This window comes from Netta rufina (genome assembly GCF_964035555.1).
Source record: "Netta rufina genome assembly, chromosome: 1".
NCBI classification, from domain to species: Eukaryota; Metazoa; Chordata; class Aves; order Anseriformes; family Anatidae; genus Netta; species Netta rufina.
Window position 1 is genome coordinate 67,993,654 of NC_140123.1, and position 20,326 is coordinate 68,013,979.

Below are 20,326 nucleotides of genomic sequence, written 5' to 3' on the forward strand. Positions count from 1 at the left end.
AAAATAGACTTAACATTTATTTTTAAATATTTTTTAAAAGACTTGCTTCTAAAAGGGCTTAGTATTTACTGCTTATGTCAGCATTACAGGAGGAATCTACTATATTGCCTAACTTCAGCAACCTGCAGTGTAAACAAAACACAAATAAGACAATTGCCTGTGAGTCACTTAGTTCTTTTAAGTTCATAAAATCATGCTTATTTTTAAATCTTTGTGACACCTGCTTCAACACTTTGTGAAGTGGAATACATTGAAGCTTAATGATTTACCTTATATATCTGAAAGAACAGTAGTCATCTAAACAGTGGAATGTTGTTTTTCCTGTGTAGCCCAAGGAAGCAGAGGCTTTCCTTCTGAGCCTCTCAGAAGAAATCCAACGTAGACTTGAAGCTGCTGGTATGAAGGGTAAACGATTGACCCTTAAGATTATGGTCAGAAAGGCTGGGGCACCAGTGGAGCCTGCAAAATATGGAGGTCATGGAATCTGTGATAATATTGCCAGGTAACTACACATGGGGGAGAAAAGGTCTGTAGAAGGCACAAACACATTTCTGCAGGATGTTGAGCACTGAAACTTGCAGTAAGACAGGACAGAAATCTTAAAATGCTCAATACCTCTTTGCCTACATAGCAAACCTGCACTAACATCAGAATTAGAATATTATTACCAAAGTTCTCTGTGCCTGTGTTTCAGCTATTCAGGAATTTGTTCACCCACAGTTAAGTTTTTTCATACAGTCCTAAGTTCCTCATCAGAAGTTATCTTGTTTTCTTGTGGATCATTACCAACATAGTAAAGCACCTTTTTGCTTGGTCTCCCTGCAGCACTGTTAAACTCACTGAGATTCTGCCTGTGGTGTCTGTCTGCTCATCCCTGGTGAAACAGGATAACCCAGTTACTAATTCTTGTTTGTTTCCTGTTGTTTGAATGGATGATGTTGACTAAAGATATTTTTATTTTTTTTACCACTTATTTATTTCTATGCTTTCTATGCTCATCAAAACACAAGAATGAAATTTAGGCATATGGCCTCTGGTAGTTGCGTTTTGTTTAATACAGGATAGCTCATGACCTTCTGGGACTGGTATATCAAGAAGAAAATACATCAGTCTGTACTTCTGTCTTCTGCATATCCTGAGTTCAAGTTGAAGATCTACTCTAAGAACACCTTTTTAGGACTGAAGACATTTAGATAAAGACATTTATTCCTCCTTTATCAGTAGCTAGTGCCACGCTGGTTTCTCATGAACAGGTCAATGCTTTGGACCTCATTTCCATAGTCAGGCAAACTAATGTACATGTGCCCTGAAATTTCTCTATTTCTTAAAGTAAGAATTAAGGTAATGTAATGGGGACATCCAGAAATGCTAAGCTGTTCACACATAGCTGAGACAGTTCTGATGCTCACATCTCTTCTGGCAGCTTCTGTGTTTCTGCTTCTGCCTTTACTGATGAACTAGGCAAACCTGTCTTTGAGGTCCTCTCTGGAATAAGTACAGAATTTTTGTTGTCTTTAGGATTTGTGAAACGGTTTCCTTGTTAATGCTGTTTTTTATTCTTTTTAGAACTGTGACTCTAGACCATGCAACAGACAGTGCAAAAATAATTGGAAAAGAAACTCTAAACATGTTTCACACAATGAAACTGAACATATCTGATATGCGAGGGGTGAGTTAATGGAAAAACACAAATTTATTCGCTTAATCCACAACTTGAATAAAACAGCCTGCAGTTACGAAGTTAGACTGTATATACTGCAGTTTTATTACTGAGTGTAAATTTTACTTTGTCTTAGAATTTTCAGTAAACTTTTACACAGTTGTTAGTTAAGCAACTAATAGAAGTACTGTTTATAAGTCTAATCAGAGATACAGATCACAGGAGTTTTTAATCTAGATTGCAAGTGTTAGAGCCAGAATCGTTACCAGCCCGTGGTTTAGCCTTTGTTTGAAGGTGAATTGCTGGCTCCTTTGATTTATGACTTATTTTAGAACACTCTTTCTAATCTCAGTGGTTCTGTCATAGCAGTGTAAACCAATGATGAAACTGTTTTGGCATAAGCCATCTCTTAAAATGGAGCTGATTAAAATTCTTCCTCTGACCACATTTCTGTTCAGTTGTGGAGGGGCCATTCAATCATAGATCGTATCATCAAGTGCAGGTATATCTGAGGTCCCTGAGTGGTACTCATTTTAACTGACTTCAGGCATCTCCAATGCCTGTGTCTATATTGAAGCTAGTCCCCCTAAGCTTCAACACTTAATATGATATGAGTCATGTACACTTTGTCTCTAAAAAAATAAAATTAAGAGGGGGGTGGTGTCCTAAAGTGATATCCTTCACTGTTGATGCCCACACTTAAGCAAATGGATCCACTTGTCTTGCAGACTTAACATAACACTACCTCAATCTCTACTCCTTTTTTTGTTGTTTTTTTTTTTTTAAAGTAGAAATAAAAAAAATCCCTAAGTTCTAGAACTCAATCTAGAAATACTTGAAAGCAAAAAGATAAAGGTGCAAAGAAAAACTTCTTACAGTGATGTTTTAATAGCCCATTAATCACAACTGAAAAACTGGTAACAAATAATATGCTTGTTATGTGTTTATAGAAGAACACCTGGTAAAAATACCCTCACTGGCTCCTCCACATGCTCTCTGAATCCTATACACCATTTTTTGATCTGTAGCCATACTTAGTACTAATCACTTTTCCTGCTCAGTACTTCTGTATTTTTTAATGTCTAAGAAATTTCATAATAAGTGCTTTGTTTCATGGGCCTGTTGACAGCATTTTCATTTATCAGAGAAGTTAAGATGATATTACCTCTGTAAATTCTTAGTTGTTGGATTGTGGTAGATTATCCTAGGATTTGTTTGGGATGTTTTTAGTGGCTATTAATGTGGTTTTCAACATACGTTTACTCATTCTCTTCCACTGCTACAACAGGTATCCAGTTTGAGCAGGAAAAGGGAATGCTGTTATGAACTTACTGTGATTATTATATTTTTTATTTATTTTGAAAACAAAATTAATATATTAATGTTTTGGATTTAGGTTGGAATCCAGGTACAGCAGTTAGTTCCCATTAGTAAAACCACTTCGGCTCATTCAGCTGTGCAGTCTGGACACTTACCTGGTGGATCACATTCAGTTATTGATCTTTTTCATGTTCAGAAAGCAAAAAAGTGCTCAGAAGAAGAACATAAGGAAGGTCAGTAAGTTTTGTCCTTTGCACGTGTGATAATGATCAGTTCTTAAAGGGTTGAACTTAGATTGTCTTTTTGAATGCTTTTCCTATGTTACACAAGTATAAATTATTTAATACAAACTCTTTGAGAGCATCCTTTGCTGCTGAAATATTAACAGAGATACTTCAAAATAAAAAGTTACATGATTATGCCATACACTGTGTAAACTATTGAGCAATGAGAACTGGAAATTAGCTTCACTGTATCTTGAAACTTCAGAGTTTTTAACTATCAGATGATCATTCTGTGTTCTGTTTTCATATGTCCAGTATTTGTTGCTGCTATGGACCTTGAAATATCTTCTGATTCAAGAACTTGCACTTTTCTTCCGTCTCGTGGTACCCATCTCACATCTGGTCTCAATTCTAATGTTAACAAGACTGAGTCTGCTGTCAAATGCAATGGCTTGCATACTCCTATCAGCGTAAAATCCAGGCTTAATTTGAGTATTGAGGTTCCTTCTGCTTCCCAGGTAAAACTCAAGAATATAAAATATCTGTAATACATTGTAATAATTTGGCACTGCTGCTGTTAGAGGGGAAAAAAAAAGTATCACACTTCTTTTTAAATGAAAACAACTCCAGTAGGGTAGAATGCACAGAAAGATTGCCTTGAAAGAATTTTTAAAAAGCAGTCTTGTATAGGCCAATTCAAAGAATAAAGTTATATTTATTCAAAGAATAGAAGCTTGCTTTTCCGGTATCCCTTTTCTTCCCATCACTTGCCATAGGATTGAAATGGAACAGGAATGGAAAATATGCCACAGATGAAATATTAAATAGCATTGCCTTTTGCCTTTCACAACCAGAGCTCTTTAAAGAATCCCAAAACCTAATTATAAAGATTTGTCTATTACTATGTATCCCTAGGCCTAAAGCTTAAGCATACTCTGTCTGTTGCAGGACAAATTCACTTTAGAATTGGAGTAATTCAGTTGAAAGGACCTACAAAGGCCACCGAATCCCAACTGATCAAAGGGATCAAATAGCCTTCTCAACGTATTTCTTAAAGTCCTGTACTGTACACCAGTCTTTAAAATACACTATAAATCTGTCTTCAGATGTTAGTTGATGAGAAAGAATGGAATGGCAGCCTTTCCCACACTACCTCATATCCTTCTACAGTAGCTGTGTTCTAAATTTCATCCTAAAATCACATCAAACTATTTGTATTTAAATGTAGTTATTAATCTTTATATGTTTTTTCAAGTTTTCTTGGTATTGAAGCTGGGAACATCAACTTTTAGATGAGAGGGGTACAGTCTTTAAGCAAAATATTTCTTTGCGGGTTGGATTTTTTTGGTTGTCTGGCTGTTGTTTTGGTTTTGTTTTTTTAACAAAGGAAGATCCTTAGTTCTAGCCCCTACGTTATCTAAGCAGGCATCTGGTTTTAAAGGTCAGTTATGAGCAAGTTGTACTGAATTCTGTAGACGTCTTAGGTGTAAACAGTCTTCCATGCTTTACTGTAAAAATCTGTAGTTCTAATTTCTGTAATTTAAGTCTGCAAAAGCAATTGCTGATGTTTTGTTAACCACTTTCCCAAATATCTATACAATTTTAGAAGCCGAGTATGCTTTTGGCAGAAAACATTTTTTTTCTGTAATGCAATGCTAAAGCTAACTCAGGACATACAGGCAACCTGGCTGAACAATGTGGAGCTCATCCACTTTCTCAGATTATCTTATAGAAGCAGTATGTAACAATATTATATTTTTAAAAATGTTAAAAAAAAAAAAAAAGCAGTAGCTGTGCAGTATGGTTTCTATAGCTTCGGTGACCTTATCACACAATAGGCACATCTTTTTTTTTTTTTTTTTTTTTTTTTTTTTTTTTTTTTTTGTGTAATAACCATATTATAATATGGAATTCGGTACACGGAAAGCATGGTGACAGTCCTGTAATGCTGCTTATATACACTGTGTTAGGAAAGAAACAGCACGATTATTTTAAAACCAGAATTAATTTCCAGAAGATCTTTATAGGATTATTATACGCATCAATCTCCAAATCTTCTTAAAGGTGAAAGGCAAAGTTTTCTAGCAGTCCTATGGAATCTCCTTTAGTAGAACTTAAAGGCAAAACTACATACTTTCACTCAAATTTTACTTGTGAGAAAAATTACACTGTGAATCTGTTTGTCATATTCATTTCCTCACTTCTGCAGCTGTCATTGTATGTGCTGACAACTTCTGGGTACTGAGCAGTCATCTTAGTTATTTCAAGTTGATAATTGATGGTAAATACCAATTGCAGTAAGGAAAAAAGTTTAAAGCTCATTTCTTTGTCAAAATCTATGGCAAAAATCTGACAGTGTGCAAATATGTAATAGAGTTAAAGTAAGCTGATAACATTTTATCCTTGGAATGATATAAAGAAAAATGAATTGCTTACTGTTTTGAACCACATAATTTAGCATTCATATCAACATGTCACCTGTATAATTTGAACTCAGAAAATTCGTTTTCTTATCTGTAGAGGAAAACTTGAATGTAATTTGTGATGAGAACCCTAAATATCGTGAAAAGATAAAATTGAGCATTCATATTTACTGATCTGTGTTTAAATGACTTTTTTTTTAATTTACATCTCACTGCTGCAGAGAGCATCAGGTCACCAAATGTGTTTGCATACGCAGATTTTTTTATTTTTTTTTTTCCAAAATTCAAAGACTATAGAACTTTGGGGGGGGGAGCAGGGGAGGGTTAAAACTAACTTTGTGATAGATCAGAACCTAAAAGCTTTTTTGTATTTGTAGCTAGATAAGTCTGTGCTAGAAGCTCTGCCACCTGATCTCCGAGAACAAGTAGAACAAATATACACCATTCAGCAAGGAGAGACTTACGGAGAGAGCAAAAAAGAGCCAATAAATGGCTGTAGCACTGCACTTCTCTCACAACCAGTTGGAACAGTGCTTTTACAAGTACCAGAGCTCCAAGAACCAAATGCCAATACGGGAATTAATGTAATTGCCTTGCCAGCTTTCTCACAGGTAGGATGTTTGCACGGTATCAATAAATGTTAACTTTCTACCTGCAGGGCAAGTTAACAGCTTTTTTTCTTGAGCCAGAATTACTATAATCTGTTACTTACTCAAAGTTTATTTATGATCCTTTAATATCTTTCAAAAGTCTGTGCTTTCAAATGTAACTTTCTCCATCACAAATGAAGTATGATAGGTGTTTATTAAAGATTTATAGTCATCAGTATGTCTGTTTTTGCTGTTACTTAATGTAAAACCCCTCATTTACACTTCGCTTTGCAATCTAGTGTGTAAATAGCTGTTTTTCTGCATTGCAGCTGAATTACACTGCACCATCAGTCTCAAGCCATCATAAATCAGCTTAGCTAGTCACAGGAGACTCACTATTTAAGTGGATGCTCTGATGGTGTAAAGCCAACCTACCAGCTTCCACAGATTTGATTGTTCATATCACATTCTTGGGAGAGAAGCAGGCATGGCTAAGATTGTGCATATCTCCATAATTTTGGAATGAGAAGCTGGTTCAGGACAAGGAAAATGCAAAGTTGTTTCTCAGAATAGTGGCCTAGGAGGGGAGCCAGTAGCTGGTAATGATGCTCCTACTGATATTCCACCCTTCAGTCCAAGGTGGTGCTGAACAGATGTAGGGTAAAAAAAAAAAAAAAAATTAAAAAAAAAAACAGATTAGAATACCAAAGATATGATATCTTGCATATGAATGACTTAAAATTATTGTGAGTACTGCTCTGTTTTATTTTTCTCTTCGCTATGTCACTTGCTGTTATCAAATCAGATTTATAGAGAGATGTTTGCTGCTGTTTATAAGGTGTAATGCTGCTTAGCTGACAAAGAATGCTTTGGAAATCAGGTAGAAATTCCTGACCAGCTTTCGCTAAACAGCAATTAATGCATAATTATTATTTAAAAGATGTGCAGTCCATTTTGCTACTAAAATTTCTTCACCTTAATCCAAGTTGATTGGTTCAGAAACAGTTGGATCAGTTTGCATTCCTGAACCACACAGCTGGCTTTTCCATATGGGGATGTTGTGAGAACAGTAAAGGAATTCTCCGTCCCTCAGCTGTTTTAAATTAAGCACTTAAACTCTTGCCTATCAATGAGTGTATCTTGGACTTGCAGGTTAAATTATGCTGTGAAATCACATCCCTCCTCACTTCGTACACCATGCAGTACTCTTTTCTCAGAGAAAGTTATAACTATGTATGGCTTTCCGTAAAAATTGCATTTAGTTTATCATATTTATGCCTTATACATATATTCAGTGGTTGAGAATTAATTATTTTTGTCTTTTCTGTTTTTTTAATAAGTTTTTGAAACTGTTAGAAATCTGTAATTTGCACGGTTAGTTTATGCTGTTTTCCTGTTTCTCATCTCCTAGTGCACTTTGTGACTGTGTTACTCAATCCAAACACATCAGCTTAGGAGCGTGACACCAGGTGGTACAGGAATCCACTTGGTCACCTGCCCTGGCTGTGTCCTCTCCCAGCTCTTGGTGCACCCCCAACCTCCTGGCTGGCTGGGCAGCACGAGAAGTTGAACAGCCTTTGGCTCTGTGTAAGCACTGCTCTACAACAACTGAAAACGTGGGAGTGTTATTACCACTGTTTTCATCAAAAATCCAAAACACAGCATTGTGAGAGCAGCTATGAAGAAAATTAACTCTATCCCAGCCAAAAGCAGGACAGATATCCATGCTGTCTAGATATCCATACTATCTATTTGAGAATGCCTTATGCTTGTACTCCAAACTTTCTCCTGAAAACCTTTAAGCTTCCTTTATTTGGAAAAAAAAAAAAAAAAAAAAAAAGGTAAACTAAGATTCACAATTTTCATTTTCTCACTTAGGTCCGAGTTTAATGCATAATGCATATATGATTGTATATATACATAATACGTATGTGGTTGAATAGCTTCTTTTTATTATTGTCAAAAGTACAAACGTTTAACATCATTTTTGTTCAAAACCTAGTAATAGATTTCAGGTATAGAGGTATATGAGGATGTGATACAGCTACATTAGGACAATGTCACTAGAGTAAATGTTATACTTTGACAGGGCAGCGGTTGGGGGAATGATCATGGTCAGTTCCCTGTACTGCCTTATTTCTGAATGAATTAGGTCGTGTCCTGGAACAGTTGCAATTCATACACAAAAAATGTTTATACTGGGACTTCCAAATTCCTGAATTCTTGAATGCTTAGCCAGTGGATGTTAACCTTTTAAAAACAGTTCTAAATTATTTTTAAATATATATTTTATTTAATAAGCTGTGATTGGTGACTTCTAAGAGTTGATTGGTGATTTAAGACTTGATTGGCAACATTCCACTACAATGGTTCATTCTGTGCGATGTGTAGAGCAATTGAGGCCAGAGTTGTTCCCATTTCTTCCTTTAATTAGCACATATTTCATGCAGTGAAAAATATGTTGGCACATGGAGTTCTAAAAATGCAAAAAACTTTGTTCATCGTTCTGACTTTTGATGACTTTTACCTGTGGGAGCATGATCGTGTTTGTTATCAATATAATTTAGACATAACATGCGAATGGCACAGTCTGCTTTCCTGACAAATATATACATTTTACAGTTGGAAAAAAAAAAAAAAAAAAAAAAAAAACAAATATCCATTGAAAATAAGGTATAGCTCTTAGGTGTATACCAGTATTTTAAATACGGTATCTCTAATAATGATTGAAACTGTATCGTGCACTTAAAATAGTAATGCAGGTTTGGGGTATTTTTTGTTGTTGTTTGTGCACATCTCAGAATTTTTTACCAGAGAAATGAAGGGCATTCTCCCACTGAGCAAATTTAAATCTCTAAAGGATAGGTTTGCTTTTATGAATTAGATTTTGCAGGCTATGAGTTGGAAACACTGTTCAAGAAGGTTGGGCAACTCAGAATACAAGAATAGATGGGCACTAATTTGCTCATTCAGCCACATAGTGGGGGAAGATGATATGTGACATTTTCTGTTGTCCACATGAGTATTGCAACTGGCATACTCACAAACGGTTTCCTATATAGAATCCAAGCCTCTATGCCAGTTGGAATGGACTCAATTTTTATCAGTCAATAAAGGGATGGAATACTAAAATTCTGTAGTGTTATTTTAAAATACAAGGTAGCTGGATTTGTGTTTCCTGTACTTAAAGAAGCAAGACTATTCCCAAGGATATTTTGTCTGAGGAATGTAGCGGTATCAAAAGAAAAGGAGGAACAGAAGTCCAGTTGTCAAAGTGATTGAGTTTGGCAATTGGAGTGAAATGTTCTCCGACTTAGGCTTAATTGTGCTGTTAATCTAGCTGTACTGTATAATAGTAGGTGAGTAAAGATAGAACATCTTGGGGGGAGGGGGGGCTGTTATAATAACACCTGTGATCATTTTTAATGGTTAGTGTGTTACATGCCTGTAAATAGTAATTCCATAAAATGTAGAGTTAATGGTAAAAGGAAGATTTTGTAGTTGTTACAAGTTTAGGTACGTGAAGAAAACGTACGACATATTTTACTTTACAGTGCTTCAGCTGTGTTTCATTTATTTTTGCTTGGCATAAAACGGAACTACTGTTCTTACGTTGGTAATCTAGAGGAAAGCAAGCAGTGTTGCTTTCTGGTAAAATAATCAAATGAATCTTCTGTCACTGTTCAGGTGGACCCTGAGGTTTTTGCTGCGCTACCTGCTGAGTTGCAAGCAGAACTGAGAGATGCATACGATCAAAGGCAAAAGCAACCCGAGCAGCAACCTGCTAATACTTTTGGTAAGTATATATTAGTTGTACAATAGTTCTATATAGGAGCTGTTGTTTACTATTTGAAGAGATTTATGCAACCCTAAATACAAACCAGAAAATATAAACAAAGCATCTGGGACGATACTGTGTTAAATCGAATTTCTGTATTTTTGGTAGACAGTGAGTTACCACCAGCTGTGGCCTCATTTTGCAAACAGATGCCTAGCTGTACTGAAATGGGAAATTAATTCAATTCATTGGGACTGTGACACGAAACCGCTCACGTCCTTATGTTTGCAGGATGGAATGTAAACTTGGTACGTCTCGTGATTTAAAGTACTGCGTCTTCAGTACTCGGTTTAGGTAAACATGTATGCTCAGATTAGCATCCTCGTGGTTTATATAGCAGTAGTACAGATTTCAGGGAACTAGAGAGATGATTCATCTCCCCCTGTCTGATGGATGATTTTACTCAGAGCTGATCACTTAGGTCTCCTTTTTATAATCAGTTGAAGAAATGAGGTAACTTCCCTGTGAAAGTGAGTGTCATAAAATAGGTTGGAAATGCCAGTGGGTTCATTGTCAGTTTAATACTGCGTTATTACAATGAAACCTTGGTTTCAGTCAGTGGACTACTGCAGATAAAAGCAGTTTGGGGACCTTTTTGCTGCTGTTTTTTTGATAATCACTGGTGGAAAGTCTTAGCGGGTATCTAGGTTGGACAGTGCTCTAGGGTGAAGCAATTCATCCAGTGGGCTTCAGGTTTCACTAGCTGCTCATATTCAAGCACTGAAATGCTTGATATTTAAAAGGCTCATAATTAAGTACGCTAATGTATAGCAGTGCTGTCCAGGTACTTAAACCATTGCCTATATCCAAAATGGCATGTGGAAGCTAAGTCATTTTATCTAGGTTATATTTTCCCAATTGATCCATAGATTGTTATGGAAGATGGAGGCTTCCTTTTCAATGGAAAAGTATTAAATTTTAAATGTATCAATCACCAACTATTCCTGTGTTTTTTCAGTATCCAAAAATCCTTGCCCACACCCGAAGCATGCGACAATGAAAAACAAGAAAAAAATCAGGAAAAAAAATCCAGTCAGCCCTGCAAAAAAGATTCAGAGTCCTTTGAAAAACAAACTCCTGGGTAGCCCTGCAAAAAACATGCCAGCTACATCTGGAAGCCCACAGAAGCTAATAGATAGCTTTTTGAAACAGGAAGGAACAGCTGCTCAGGTAATTGTAACAGCTTGCTGTGTCCATTTCTTCAGGCTTTGTCCGTGTTCACAAAACCAGCTTGTTTACTGGATTCTTTAGTATATACTTACCTATACGTGCATGTATCTGGTGTTACCGTATTTGTCAGACTGAGCATTACCAACTTCTGTGTTTGCAGCAGCCAGAAGCAGTTCCATCAACTTCGGATTGTTCAGGCCCATCAGCTCTGCAGACTGAACAGCCTGGTTCGTTCAGGCCACAGGCACCCAACCTAGCTGGAGCTGTTGAATTCAATGATGTAAAGACATTGTTGAAAGAATGGATAACAACTATTTCAGGTAAGGGATGGCATGCTAGCAATGATCTTGCATCACAAGGAAAGCTGTTTTGTATCACAAGGATACAAAATTTGTATCACAAGGATACAAAAAAGGATTTAAGGATTTCCTTGTCTTGCATCACAAGGAAAGCAGGCTTTTTGTATTTTCTTCCTTCTTCATTCACTCTTGCTTTCACTGGTTGCTTCTCACAGCAGTCTTGCAGTCTTACTGCTTTGTAGTGTTGTAGTAACTTGATTCTTCCTACTCAGTTGTTGTTTTGTGTTCTTGCCAGCTCCTGTTTCTTGCTTACAACCATGAAAATCCACCTACTTTCTCTTCAGCCCACTTGTCAGGCTCTTGCCGTATGCCTTGATGCTACTTGTATGAAAGGTTTTCCTTATTTTGTCCACCAGGTTAACAGCCATTAGAGTGGGAGATTTCTAAAAGAAATTTCTTTTTTGGGAAGATGTCATTTTAGAGAGAAAGGAATGCATATTTTTCACAAAAATATGAGAGAGGAATTTTAGGATATATTGCAGAAGCTTAACACCATTGTTAAATTGTGATTTGAATTTCAACAAAATGTCACACAATTAGCAATCCCTTATTATCCTGGAAAATCTGACCTCCAAGATTCTTCCTGTCCTGAACACTGCTATTCACCTAAGAGTTTCAAAAGAGCTATTCCGTTCTAAATCCATATTTCTTTTCCTTTTGGTTAATATGAGCTTGGCTGTAATTTCTCCTTACAAGGGGGGTGGGAGGGAATGAAAAGGAGAGATTGACAAGCCAGATATTTCAGGTTGTTGCAGTCCGTTTATGTACAGAACTTCTGATGTTGGGGGAGATACAGGAATACAGCAGTTGTCAAATTGGCACCTGATAGGCTAACACTGACAATTTTTTCTAGTATATTCTAATTATTCTGTAATAATTAAGTATATTTGGAGAATGGTTCTCTTCATTTTTTTAATATATTTTTCTTTTACAGATCCTATGGAAGAAGACATTCTACAGGTTGTGAAGTATTGTACTGATCTAATAGAAGAAAAAGATTTGGAAAAGTTAGATCTGGTGGTTAAATACATGAAAAGGTAGCTTAATTGCTAATGTTTGTGATGTTTGGGCTGGTTTTGTTTGCACTTATGCACTAGGTACTTCAGTGTGAGACCACAAGTCTCTTTGGCATTCCACTGAAGAGTGTAAATATTTTAAGCTTAAATTTTATTTTAAAAATGGGGTGAAAAAGGTTGGTCTGATAAAATAGGCAATGTGTGAAAAATTAATGGTATCTTTTTAATATTATTTGCTACAAAGTACTTTGTTTCCAGACAGGATAATTTTTGTTGTCATTGTCCCTTTTCTTCATCCTGTTTTCATTTGTCATGCTGCCTTAGATCTCTCATTTGTTTCATCTGATTTCAGTTCTGTATCCAGATCTGTCTCACCTCTCCAATCCTATTAAATCTGTTTTCATTACTTTGTTACTGTGCTCCGTTTGCTCCTCCCGTATGTCAGGAAGCCCAAGTTCCCTTCATGATGTGCTTACTCACTGATAGCTGCGCTGCTCAGCTTTCAGTGTCTTTGGTTTGGAAAATACTTAATTCTCAGAACTAATCAGCACACAAAGGACTACAACAGTGCAAAAGCTTGGTTACTCTTTTGTATTATGGGATATCTTCAGGTTTCAGAAAACAAGAAATGCTCAGTGCAGTTAACTGCTTTGTTGAAAGCTGTACAGTAAATTCTTTATAAAAGTTGGGACAGCATCACATCCTGCTGCTGGTGAGATCAGCACTGGTGGCAGTACGGCTCTCTGAAGGCTGCTACGTGTAGGACAAGGAACAGGAGTCAAATAACACACAATTGTCAATATGAAACTGATACCAGGTCCTACTAAGCTGTACGTGTAGGGGCCCTCTGCTCTCCTGTAATGGCCATCTAGACGGGGATCTAGAGAGAGAGAGGACACAGGATGCATTTAAAATGCCTGCCTACAGCATTTTCTTCCTTTAATTTGCTTGTAGTGGCAGCTGAATGACAGAGGTAGCTCATACTTAGCTCTGCGTGTCCGTGATTCTCTTCCACTTCTGGTGATACACACAATATAGTGCCCTCAACACGTATTATTAAAATGCCTTAACTATGATGGCATTTGTTGGAAGAAGGTTGTAGCACGTATGCGTTGATTTAAGAAAGGAAAGATTGGGATCCAGAATCTTGCCATTTTTGATTCTTTAGTAAAGTTTTTAGAAGGCTACCACTTAAAGCACATGCTTACAACCACTGCAAAATGCTAAGGTTTACAAACTGGTGATACCATTTACATCAGAAGTATTGCCAGTGAATGTCAGAGGAACCTGTGGCATTAGCTAAGGCTTGGTATATTTGAAGAGAGAAGGCTTTACCAAAATCAAGTCAAAATACACACGGTGTACCATTGTGATCTTGTTTTCCAGTGTGAAGACCAAAAGTAAATGTTTAATAAAAAAAAAAAAAAAAAAAAAAGCAGTTCTGTAGTTGTAATTTTCTCCCTCTTTTTTCCTTCTTCCCTCCAGGTTAATGCAATCATCTGTGGAATCGGTTTGGAATATGGCATTTGACTTCATTCTTGACAATGTTCAGGTAGTTTTACAACAAACTTACGGAAGCACATTAAAAGTTATCTGAACTTGTAGTAAAGAGCTTGATGAGAGCCTGGAGCTCTCTGCTAGCTGTGCCATAAGTGCTTGTGAGGTATTTGCAAAGTGCATGATAGTAATGCCCTGAGTTTTTATAATTTCAAATTTCTTTTTAAACAACAAAGTGTTTTGTACATTTCTTTTCAGAAAGTGCCAAATTTGTCAGTATTGCATGTAAATAATTGTGTTAAAATTCTTTTATTGTAGTATAGAATCTATTTACAAAATGTTTGTTTATAAAGTTTTATGGATTTTTACAGTGAAGTGTTTACAGTTGTTTAATAAAGAACTGTATGTATATTTTTGTACTGATTCCATTTTGTCATGCTTCAGTTGAATACAGCCGATCACTGTTACTAAAGCTGCGGCTTTGGTTCATTTTGCAATGACATGGCTCGACACCATGGCCCTCCACTGATGTTACTGCAGACAGTGTGTGTGTAACACAAACTGCCATTTGAGTCACCAGAGGAGTGTGCTGTGTCCAGAGGGACCTCAACAGCCTGGAGAAAGGGGCTGAGAGGAACCTCAGGAGGGTCACCAATATGCAATTGGACAAAGTAATGGGAAACCCTTTTCCATTTAAGAAAACCAGCTTGGTGACTGCTTCTGTAGAAGAATGTATTTGCTGAAGTTCAAGAACGTATTTTACTAGTTAGGTGTCAGATACACAGCTTTGATCCCACGAGTGCTGCTCAAGACATGCTCCTAAAGAAAAGAGGATTACTTGTGTTTTCATTCTCTCTCATTGATCCCTGCTTCAAGCCCTTAAATATTTTATTCAAGGTACCTGCTGCCTTAAAACCTCTTAGTGGAGGCATTTCTACAAGGCTCATAACAGCAGCCTGCAAAAATAGGATCATCCTTTTCCATTTTGTACTTGAGGAAACAAGAATACATCAAGACCACATTGTTTCACATCAGTGTTCTTAACTTAAGAACTTTTTATTAGAGTAGCTTTCATGATTGCATAGTTTGCAAAAGAAAATTATTACAATTAAATGCAGTCTCCTCACCGTGACACTTGAGATCATCCTACTCTAAATCACTGACATGCCCAGTGATGTGAACTTGTACCACACGCCAACCATACTGAAAAGGTCCTGGGTCAAGGGCAAGGTTAAAGTCTTAACAAACAAAACAAAGAGTCTGGTAAGTTTGATACGGGAATCCAAGGTGGCACGTCATTACGTGTTCCTCTAATGGAGTTCACACAATCCCTATTGTGAAATTCATGTTTGTCTAACCAGAGAAAATGAAGAAATAAAAGGGACAGAAGAAACGTGATCAGATCAAGCTGCCTGTTACAAGTTAGATTTTTTTTTATAAATATTTTAAATGCTAAAAATCTCAGCTACATAAAAGGTCATTATTGATTTTGCTTCAGCTTGTGCTTTTGAGAAGTATTTGTTAGGCATCGCTCACCATGAGTTGGAAATTACCAGGAGAGGACCTGATTACAGGTCGATCTAGGAGGGCAACCAAAGGGAAGGCAGGGTCAGGCAATGCTGGGGTTAGACTGATTCCTGGTCGTTACTTTTGAACTGGTCCAGTCCCGTGATGCTGGATGGCTCGACAGGTCTGGGACAGCGTCCAAAGTCACCGCTTACTTGGGGACGAGTGCTCTGCCTGTGCTTACTGCCACTCTGAAGAGTGGTTGGAAGATGCTGCAGCTACACTCACCTACGCCTGCAGTGACCTCTGGTATTTCTGACCTGCTAAACACAATAAAAGGTGTGAGCCACCGCAAGCGCCACGCACAGCACACGCTCAGCACGGGGAAGAGAAGCCAGAAGAAGCCCCTGCTGCTGGCCAGGCAGGGGGAGGCAAGCCTCAGCCCGGCACCTCCACTGTCTGTAAGGGCCCAGGAGGTGACATTTGGTTTATTGAAGCAAACTGTAAAACAAAGGGGCTACCATGTCCATCTCCTTTATTTGCGGCTCTGCGTTATAATGATTACAGGTTGACTTTTGATGAACTGTACAAGCAGTAAAAGGCGGCCAACTATGCTTTACATCATTGTTTCACACAAAGCAAATACAGAAATATCCAATTGCCTAATTTTCTATTTAAAAAAATGTCTATAGGCACAAAGCAGAAGAATATTGGAAAAGAGAGTCAAGGGAAGAGGTATGCATAAATAAAGAAGTACTTCTTACATCAAAAATGTCCCAAGAATCACAAAGTCTGCAGAAGCTTGGTTAATCAAATACTGCAGTACTGATCTCATCAGTATAAAAGTGAAAGAGCTTTAGTTCTGTAATAAAAATTCAATTTATTTTACTTTATTTTGGAGAGAGGAGGGAAAAAGGGTGGAAGGAAAGTGTAAGAGAAGAAAGGGCAAACTTTAAAACAGCAGCCAGTATTAGGAAGGGCAGTGGGAAAGGTGAACAGGCACATTGGAACCGTGGGAACATGTAAATTGACCACTGTCAAACCAGTGTAAATTTCTTGGTTTCTCATGGAAAACATTTTATCCACATATTTTCCTCCCAAACATATATCCAACACTGTCTTCAATATACGACTTTGTTGGTAACTTTTAGAACAGGAACAGCAAGTTTATTCCTGCCTCCCCATTGCTGCAAAAAGGTAGCTAGATGATCTCAAACACTTTCTTCAGCTCTACTATAAGCTGCCAGTCAGACTTCTGCATTTCGTCCCTGAACCAGTCCTTCAGAGCGTCGATGGACTGACGGCTGATCTGTAACACACAAGGCAAACCCATCAGAAACACGGATCAGTAACAGTAACTGCTTCCACCACGCCAAGGCCGCTGTGCATTGCACACATCCAAAACCAGGCAAACAGGACCGCTGCTCTGAGCACCAGCTACGTACGAAGGTATGCGAACAGCTCGTTTGCCATTTACCCTCTCCGATGCAACGAGCTGCCAGGTATTTTTAGTCACAGTCCATCGTTCCTCTCAAGCAGCACCACTACAGATCCCAAAACAAGGCTACAGAGAAACACTGCTGAACAATGCGACGCATGAATAATTTCAAGTGTCTCAGCCTGATGGAAGGTTGCTAATATTAATTTTCCAGGCTTTGCGCAACATTTCCACTTCAAGCAAGTTACCCATTGCGTCATGAACCAAAAATACAGATGGCTTTTACCTTGCTGACGAGGATGTCTGTTGCTTCAAAATGTCGCCCATACATTTTAGGTGATTCACCAGGAATAGGTTCTATTTTAACACATACTTCTTGGCCTTTCTTTGCAACCTCCACCGGCTTGTGGTTTATTTCAATACTTGTAACTATTCCAATTTCAACAAACTGTAATACAATGAAGAAAGTGTAAGACACGTGAGCAAAACCCGTGCACACATCCTTCTCTAAATTCCTGCCAGTTGCCCATCCGAAGCACCGCATCAGAGCAGACACCCCAGAGCAACACGTACCGCACAGTAAGCGTGCACAGAAAGGGCAGCAGCACCAACCCACCTGTATTTCATCTGCCATACCAATTTGTTGACCTTCAGCATATCAGGATGTGAATTGCCCCCTGACTAGCAACCAGGAACAAATTTTGCTTGTTCCTTTGTATCACAATACAGGAATTGGAAGGGAATTTGGGAGGGAAGCTGACAGCCACAGCCCCGCTTCTTGGTAGGGCACTGCGGAGGCCAGGAGGTGTCTCTCTGCTGCAGGATGCAACTCCCCCAGCAGAGCACAATGCAACAGCTGATCACTTGGAAGGAGATGATCTAACACTGGATCTCATCTCCTACCAAAGGCACGCAAACGTTTCCTCGTGCCTTATCCCAGCCACTGCCCGCTCGAACACACGTCCGTGGGGAAGGAAGGAGGCTCTTACTTACGTTTTTGCTAGGTACGCACATGGGAGTGCCCTGCTTCACCTGGCCTGCCTCCACGACGACACCCATCACTATTGGGTCACGGGAGTTGAAAATAAACTGAGGGAGTATTTTCATCTTGCAAGGGAATACTGCTATATGCCTGGGAGACAACAAGGAGAAGGCATTTTGAAATGGTTACTGCAACGGTGCGGGGAGTATTAACGCTTCTGCCTTCTGCTGCACATCCTGGGCATTTATTTCTACCCCAAGTCACATACAGAATAAGCAGGAAAAGGCTCTTGTCCAGTCTTTCTTGTTAATCTAGTCAACACTATCTTACAGAACTATAGGCAACAATAATCACGCATGGCTGGCATGGATTTTATTTTGACTGGTTCGGGCATCGAGACAAGACCGAGACCAAAGGAATACTAATTACAGGATAATTATCATCTCAGAAGAGCATGGGAATAGAAATATTGTTGCCACAATCCAACACAGAGACTCAAGAAATTCTAAATTTTTGTTTCTGAAGAAGTACTTCAAAATGCTGAGCTATACAAACTCAAGTTTTGATTAAAAAAATGCATATTTTCCCCCACTTACTTAGTTTGTCATTACTGAGGATCAGCTAATGACATTGACTCCAAAAATTAAGTTTTGGATCCTTATAAATCCTTAAAATGATGGCATAATCATGTTATTACCATCACAATTAAGCTGCGTACACTGGAATTGCACAAGCATGAAACAAAAGAACCCAAATCCTTCTGGTTGTTTTCTCAGCCCTGCAAGACTAACCCATCTGTCAGAAACTAAGAAAGGAAACCAAGTATATAAAGCAAACCTTAATAAAAACACTCCATATAACACGATGGGTTTTTGCTAAATCTTGCAACTGCTTCACAACTCCCACCCTACTAAATCTAATCCCAGATGTAAACATTTAGACTAGACTGCCGAATTCCTGAAAATTAACAGTTTATTGTCCTTCTTTCCTGCCTTCCTCCCTATCAGAAATGCATGCTAAGTAATAGTATGCAATCAAGAAGTTAAATGCAATTTCATTTAGTAATAAGACGATTAAAAGATTGCGTTACTTGGGAAGCACACAGAATAGGATTGCTTTTACTCACTTGAATTCTTCTTGTTTCTGCTTTTTGTAGTCTTGTCTATATTTTGTGAAGGCATCAAACAAGTGATAAATAATTTCAGCACTAAAAATTCGAACTCCTAAACTATCAGCCATTTCCTGTGCGTCGCGTTCAATCCTCACATCAAACGCTAGGATGACTGCGTATCTGCAAGTAGAAGTCAAACAGTTTACCTACCAGACAGCCCACAACACTAAAGCTAGGCAGGGGGCCTTCCTGAAACAGCTCTGTGCGTTTATCAACAGGGTAAAGCAAGGAATTTACTTACTGGGGGTCGTGCTCCAACATAACTGATGCCTTCATAACGTCTTTTTTATGGACGGGACCTATATTAATTCCTGCGTACTGTTGAAGAGGAAAAGCCACAGAAATCAGTCACTGACCTTTCTGAGTTGAAAGGAAACAGTTATCAACTAAAACAACAGAACACAACAACAGAAACAACATGAGATGGAGCACAGAAAGTACTTACTGGCACTTCTGATGTTTTAAGAAATTCAAGTAATGCTTCCAAAGACCCTAAAGTAGAAGCCTGGACATAAACACCTTTCTCTTCTAACTTGATTGCATTCAGTGTTTGCTTCAGTTCATGTATTAGTTCATCCTTTAAAAAGAAAAGCAACTTTTAGTTCTATTGCCATTGTTCCTCAGATTACAAAGTCTGTTCGTGAGCTGCTGAAGTATGACAGCCACACCGACAGGTTTGCAGTACAGGCCACACACAGCCAGCCCCGTGACACGCTGCAGCTTGTTTCTGGCATGAGAAACGCCTGTACTGAGCTACACGGGAGGATTTGGCAAGCAGATGATCACCTAACACAAAGCAAGTGCCCATCTTGGGAGCTGGTAACGTTTCTCCACAGACTGCACGTTGTTCCACCCAACACAGTAAGCTTCTGCCATCATGATGAGTGAATGCACACACAAAAAAAAACGTGTGCCGATACCTTTGGTTGCTCAACTGTACATTACCAAGAACAGGGGCCTCTAAAGCCATTAGGTGAAAAGGATTATGAATGCCCTGTACGCAGCAAGGCCTAGGTGGATACGAAAGCAGAAGGGCCATCTCACTGCTTCCAGAAGAGTTAAAAACTCTTCTAGTTCAAAGCCATTATCAGGGAAAACTAAGGATCAAGATACCAGAAACATTACCACAGCA

At 38.2% G+C, this 20,326-nt stretch overlaps 2 protein-coding genes across 8 annotated transcripts in view; one reads left to right on the forward strand and one right to left on the reverse strand.

Annotated features, from left to right (window-relative positions):
- The window catches only part of REV1 (REV1 DNA directed polymerase), a 54,163-nt gene extending 39,657 nt beyond the window's left edge, over positions 1 to 14,506 (forward strand). For 6 of the 7 annotated variants that reach the window (XM_084289522.1, XM_084289524.1, XM_084289525.1 and 3 more), the window contains 10 exons: positions 330 to 502; positions 1,567 to 1,669; positions 3,057 to 3,213; positions 3,520 to 3,722; positions 6,005 to 6,238; positions 9,905 to 10,013; positions 11,014 to 11,225; positions 11,386 to 11,545; positions 12,519 to 12,621; positions 14,086 to 14,506. In XM_084289522.1, the coding sequence (XP_084145648.1) occupies positions 330 to 502; positions 1,567 to 1,669; positions 3,057 to 3,213; positions 3,520 to 3,722; positions 6,005 to 6,238; positions 9,905 to 10,013; positions 11,014 to 11,225; positions 11,386 to 11,545; positions 12,519 to 12,621; positions 14,086 to 14,197 (1,566 nt within the window). In that variant the 3' untranslated portion in view covers positions 14,198 to 14,506. The remainder of the gene's footprint in view (positions 1 to 329; positions 503 to 1,566; positions 1,670 to 3,056; positions 3,214 to 3,519; positions 3,723 to 6,004; positions 6,239 to 9,904; positions 10,014 to 11,013; positions 11,226 to 11,385; positions 11,546 to 12,518; positions 12,622 to 14,085) is intronic. The other variant, XM_084289523.1, reaches the window with a different exon arrangement.
- Positions 14,507 to 15,156: 650 nt separating this feature from the next.
- The window catches only part of EIF5B (eukaryotic translation initiation factor 5B), a 32,537-nt gene continuing 27,367 nt past the window's right edge, over positions 15,157 to 20,326 (reverse strand). The window contains exons 19-24 of the mRNA XM_084306030.1: positions 19,640 to 19,771; positions 19,436 to 19,512; positions 19,150 to 19,314; positions 18,035 to 18,173; positions 17,328 to 17,489; positions 15,157 to 16,912 (exon numbers count right to left, since the gene is read on the reverse strand). Coding sequence (XP_084162156.1) covers positions 16,805 to 16,912; positions 17,328 to 17,489; positions 18,035 to 18,173; positions 19,150 to 19,314; positions 19,436 to 19,512; positions 19,640 to 19,771 — 783 coding nt within the window. The 3' untranslated portion in view covers positions 15,157 to 16,804. The remainder of the gene's footprint in view (positions 16,913 to 17,327; positions 17,490 to 18,034; positions 18,174 to 19,149; positions 19,315 to 19,435; positions 19,513 to 19,639; positions 19,772 to 20,326) is intronic.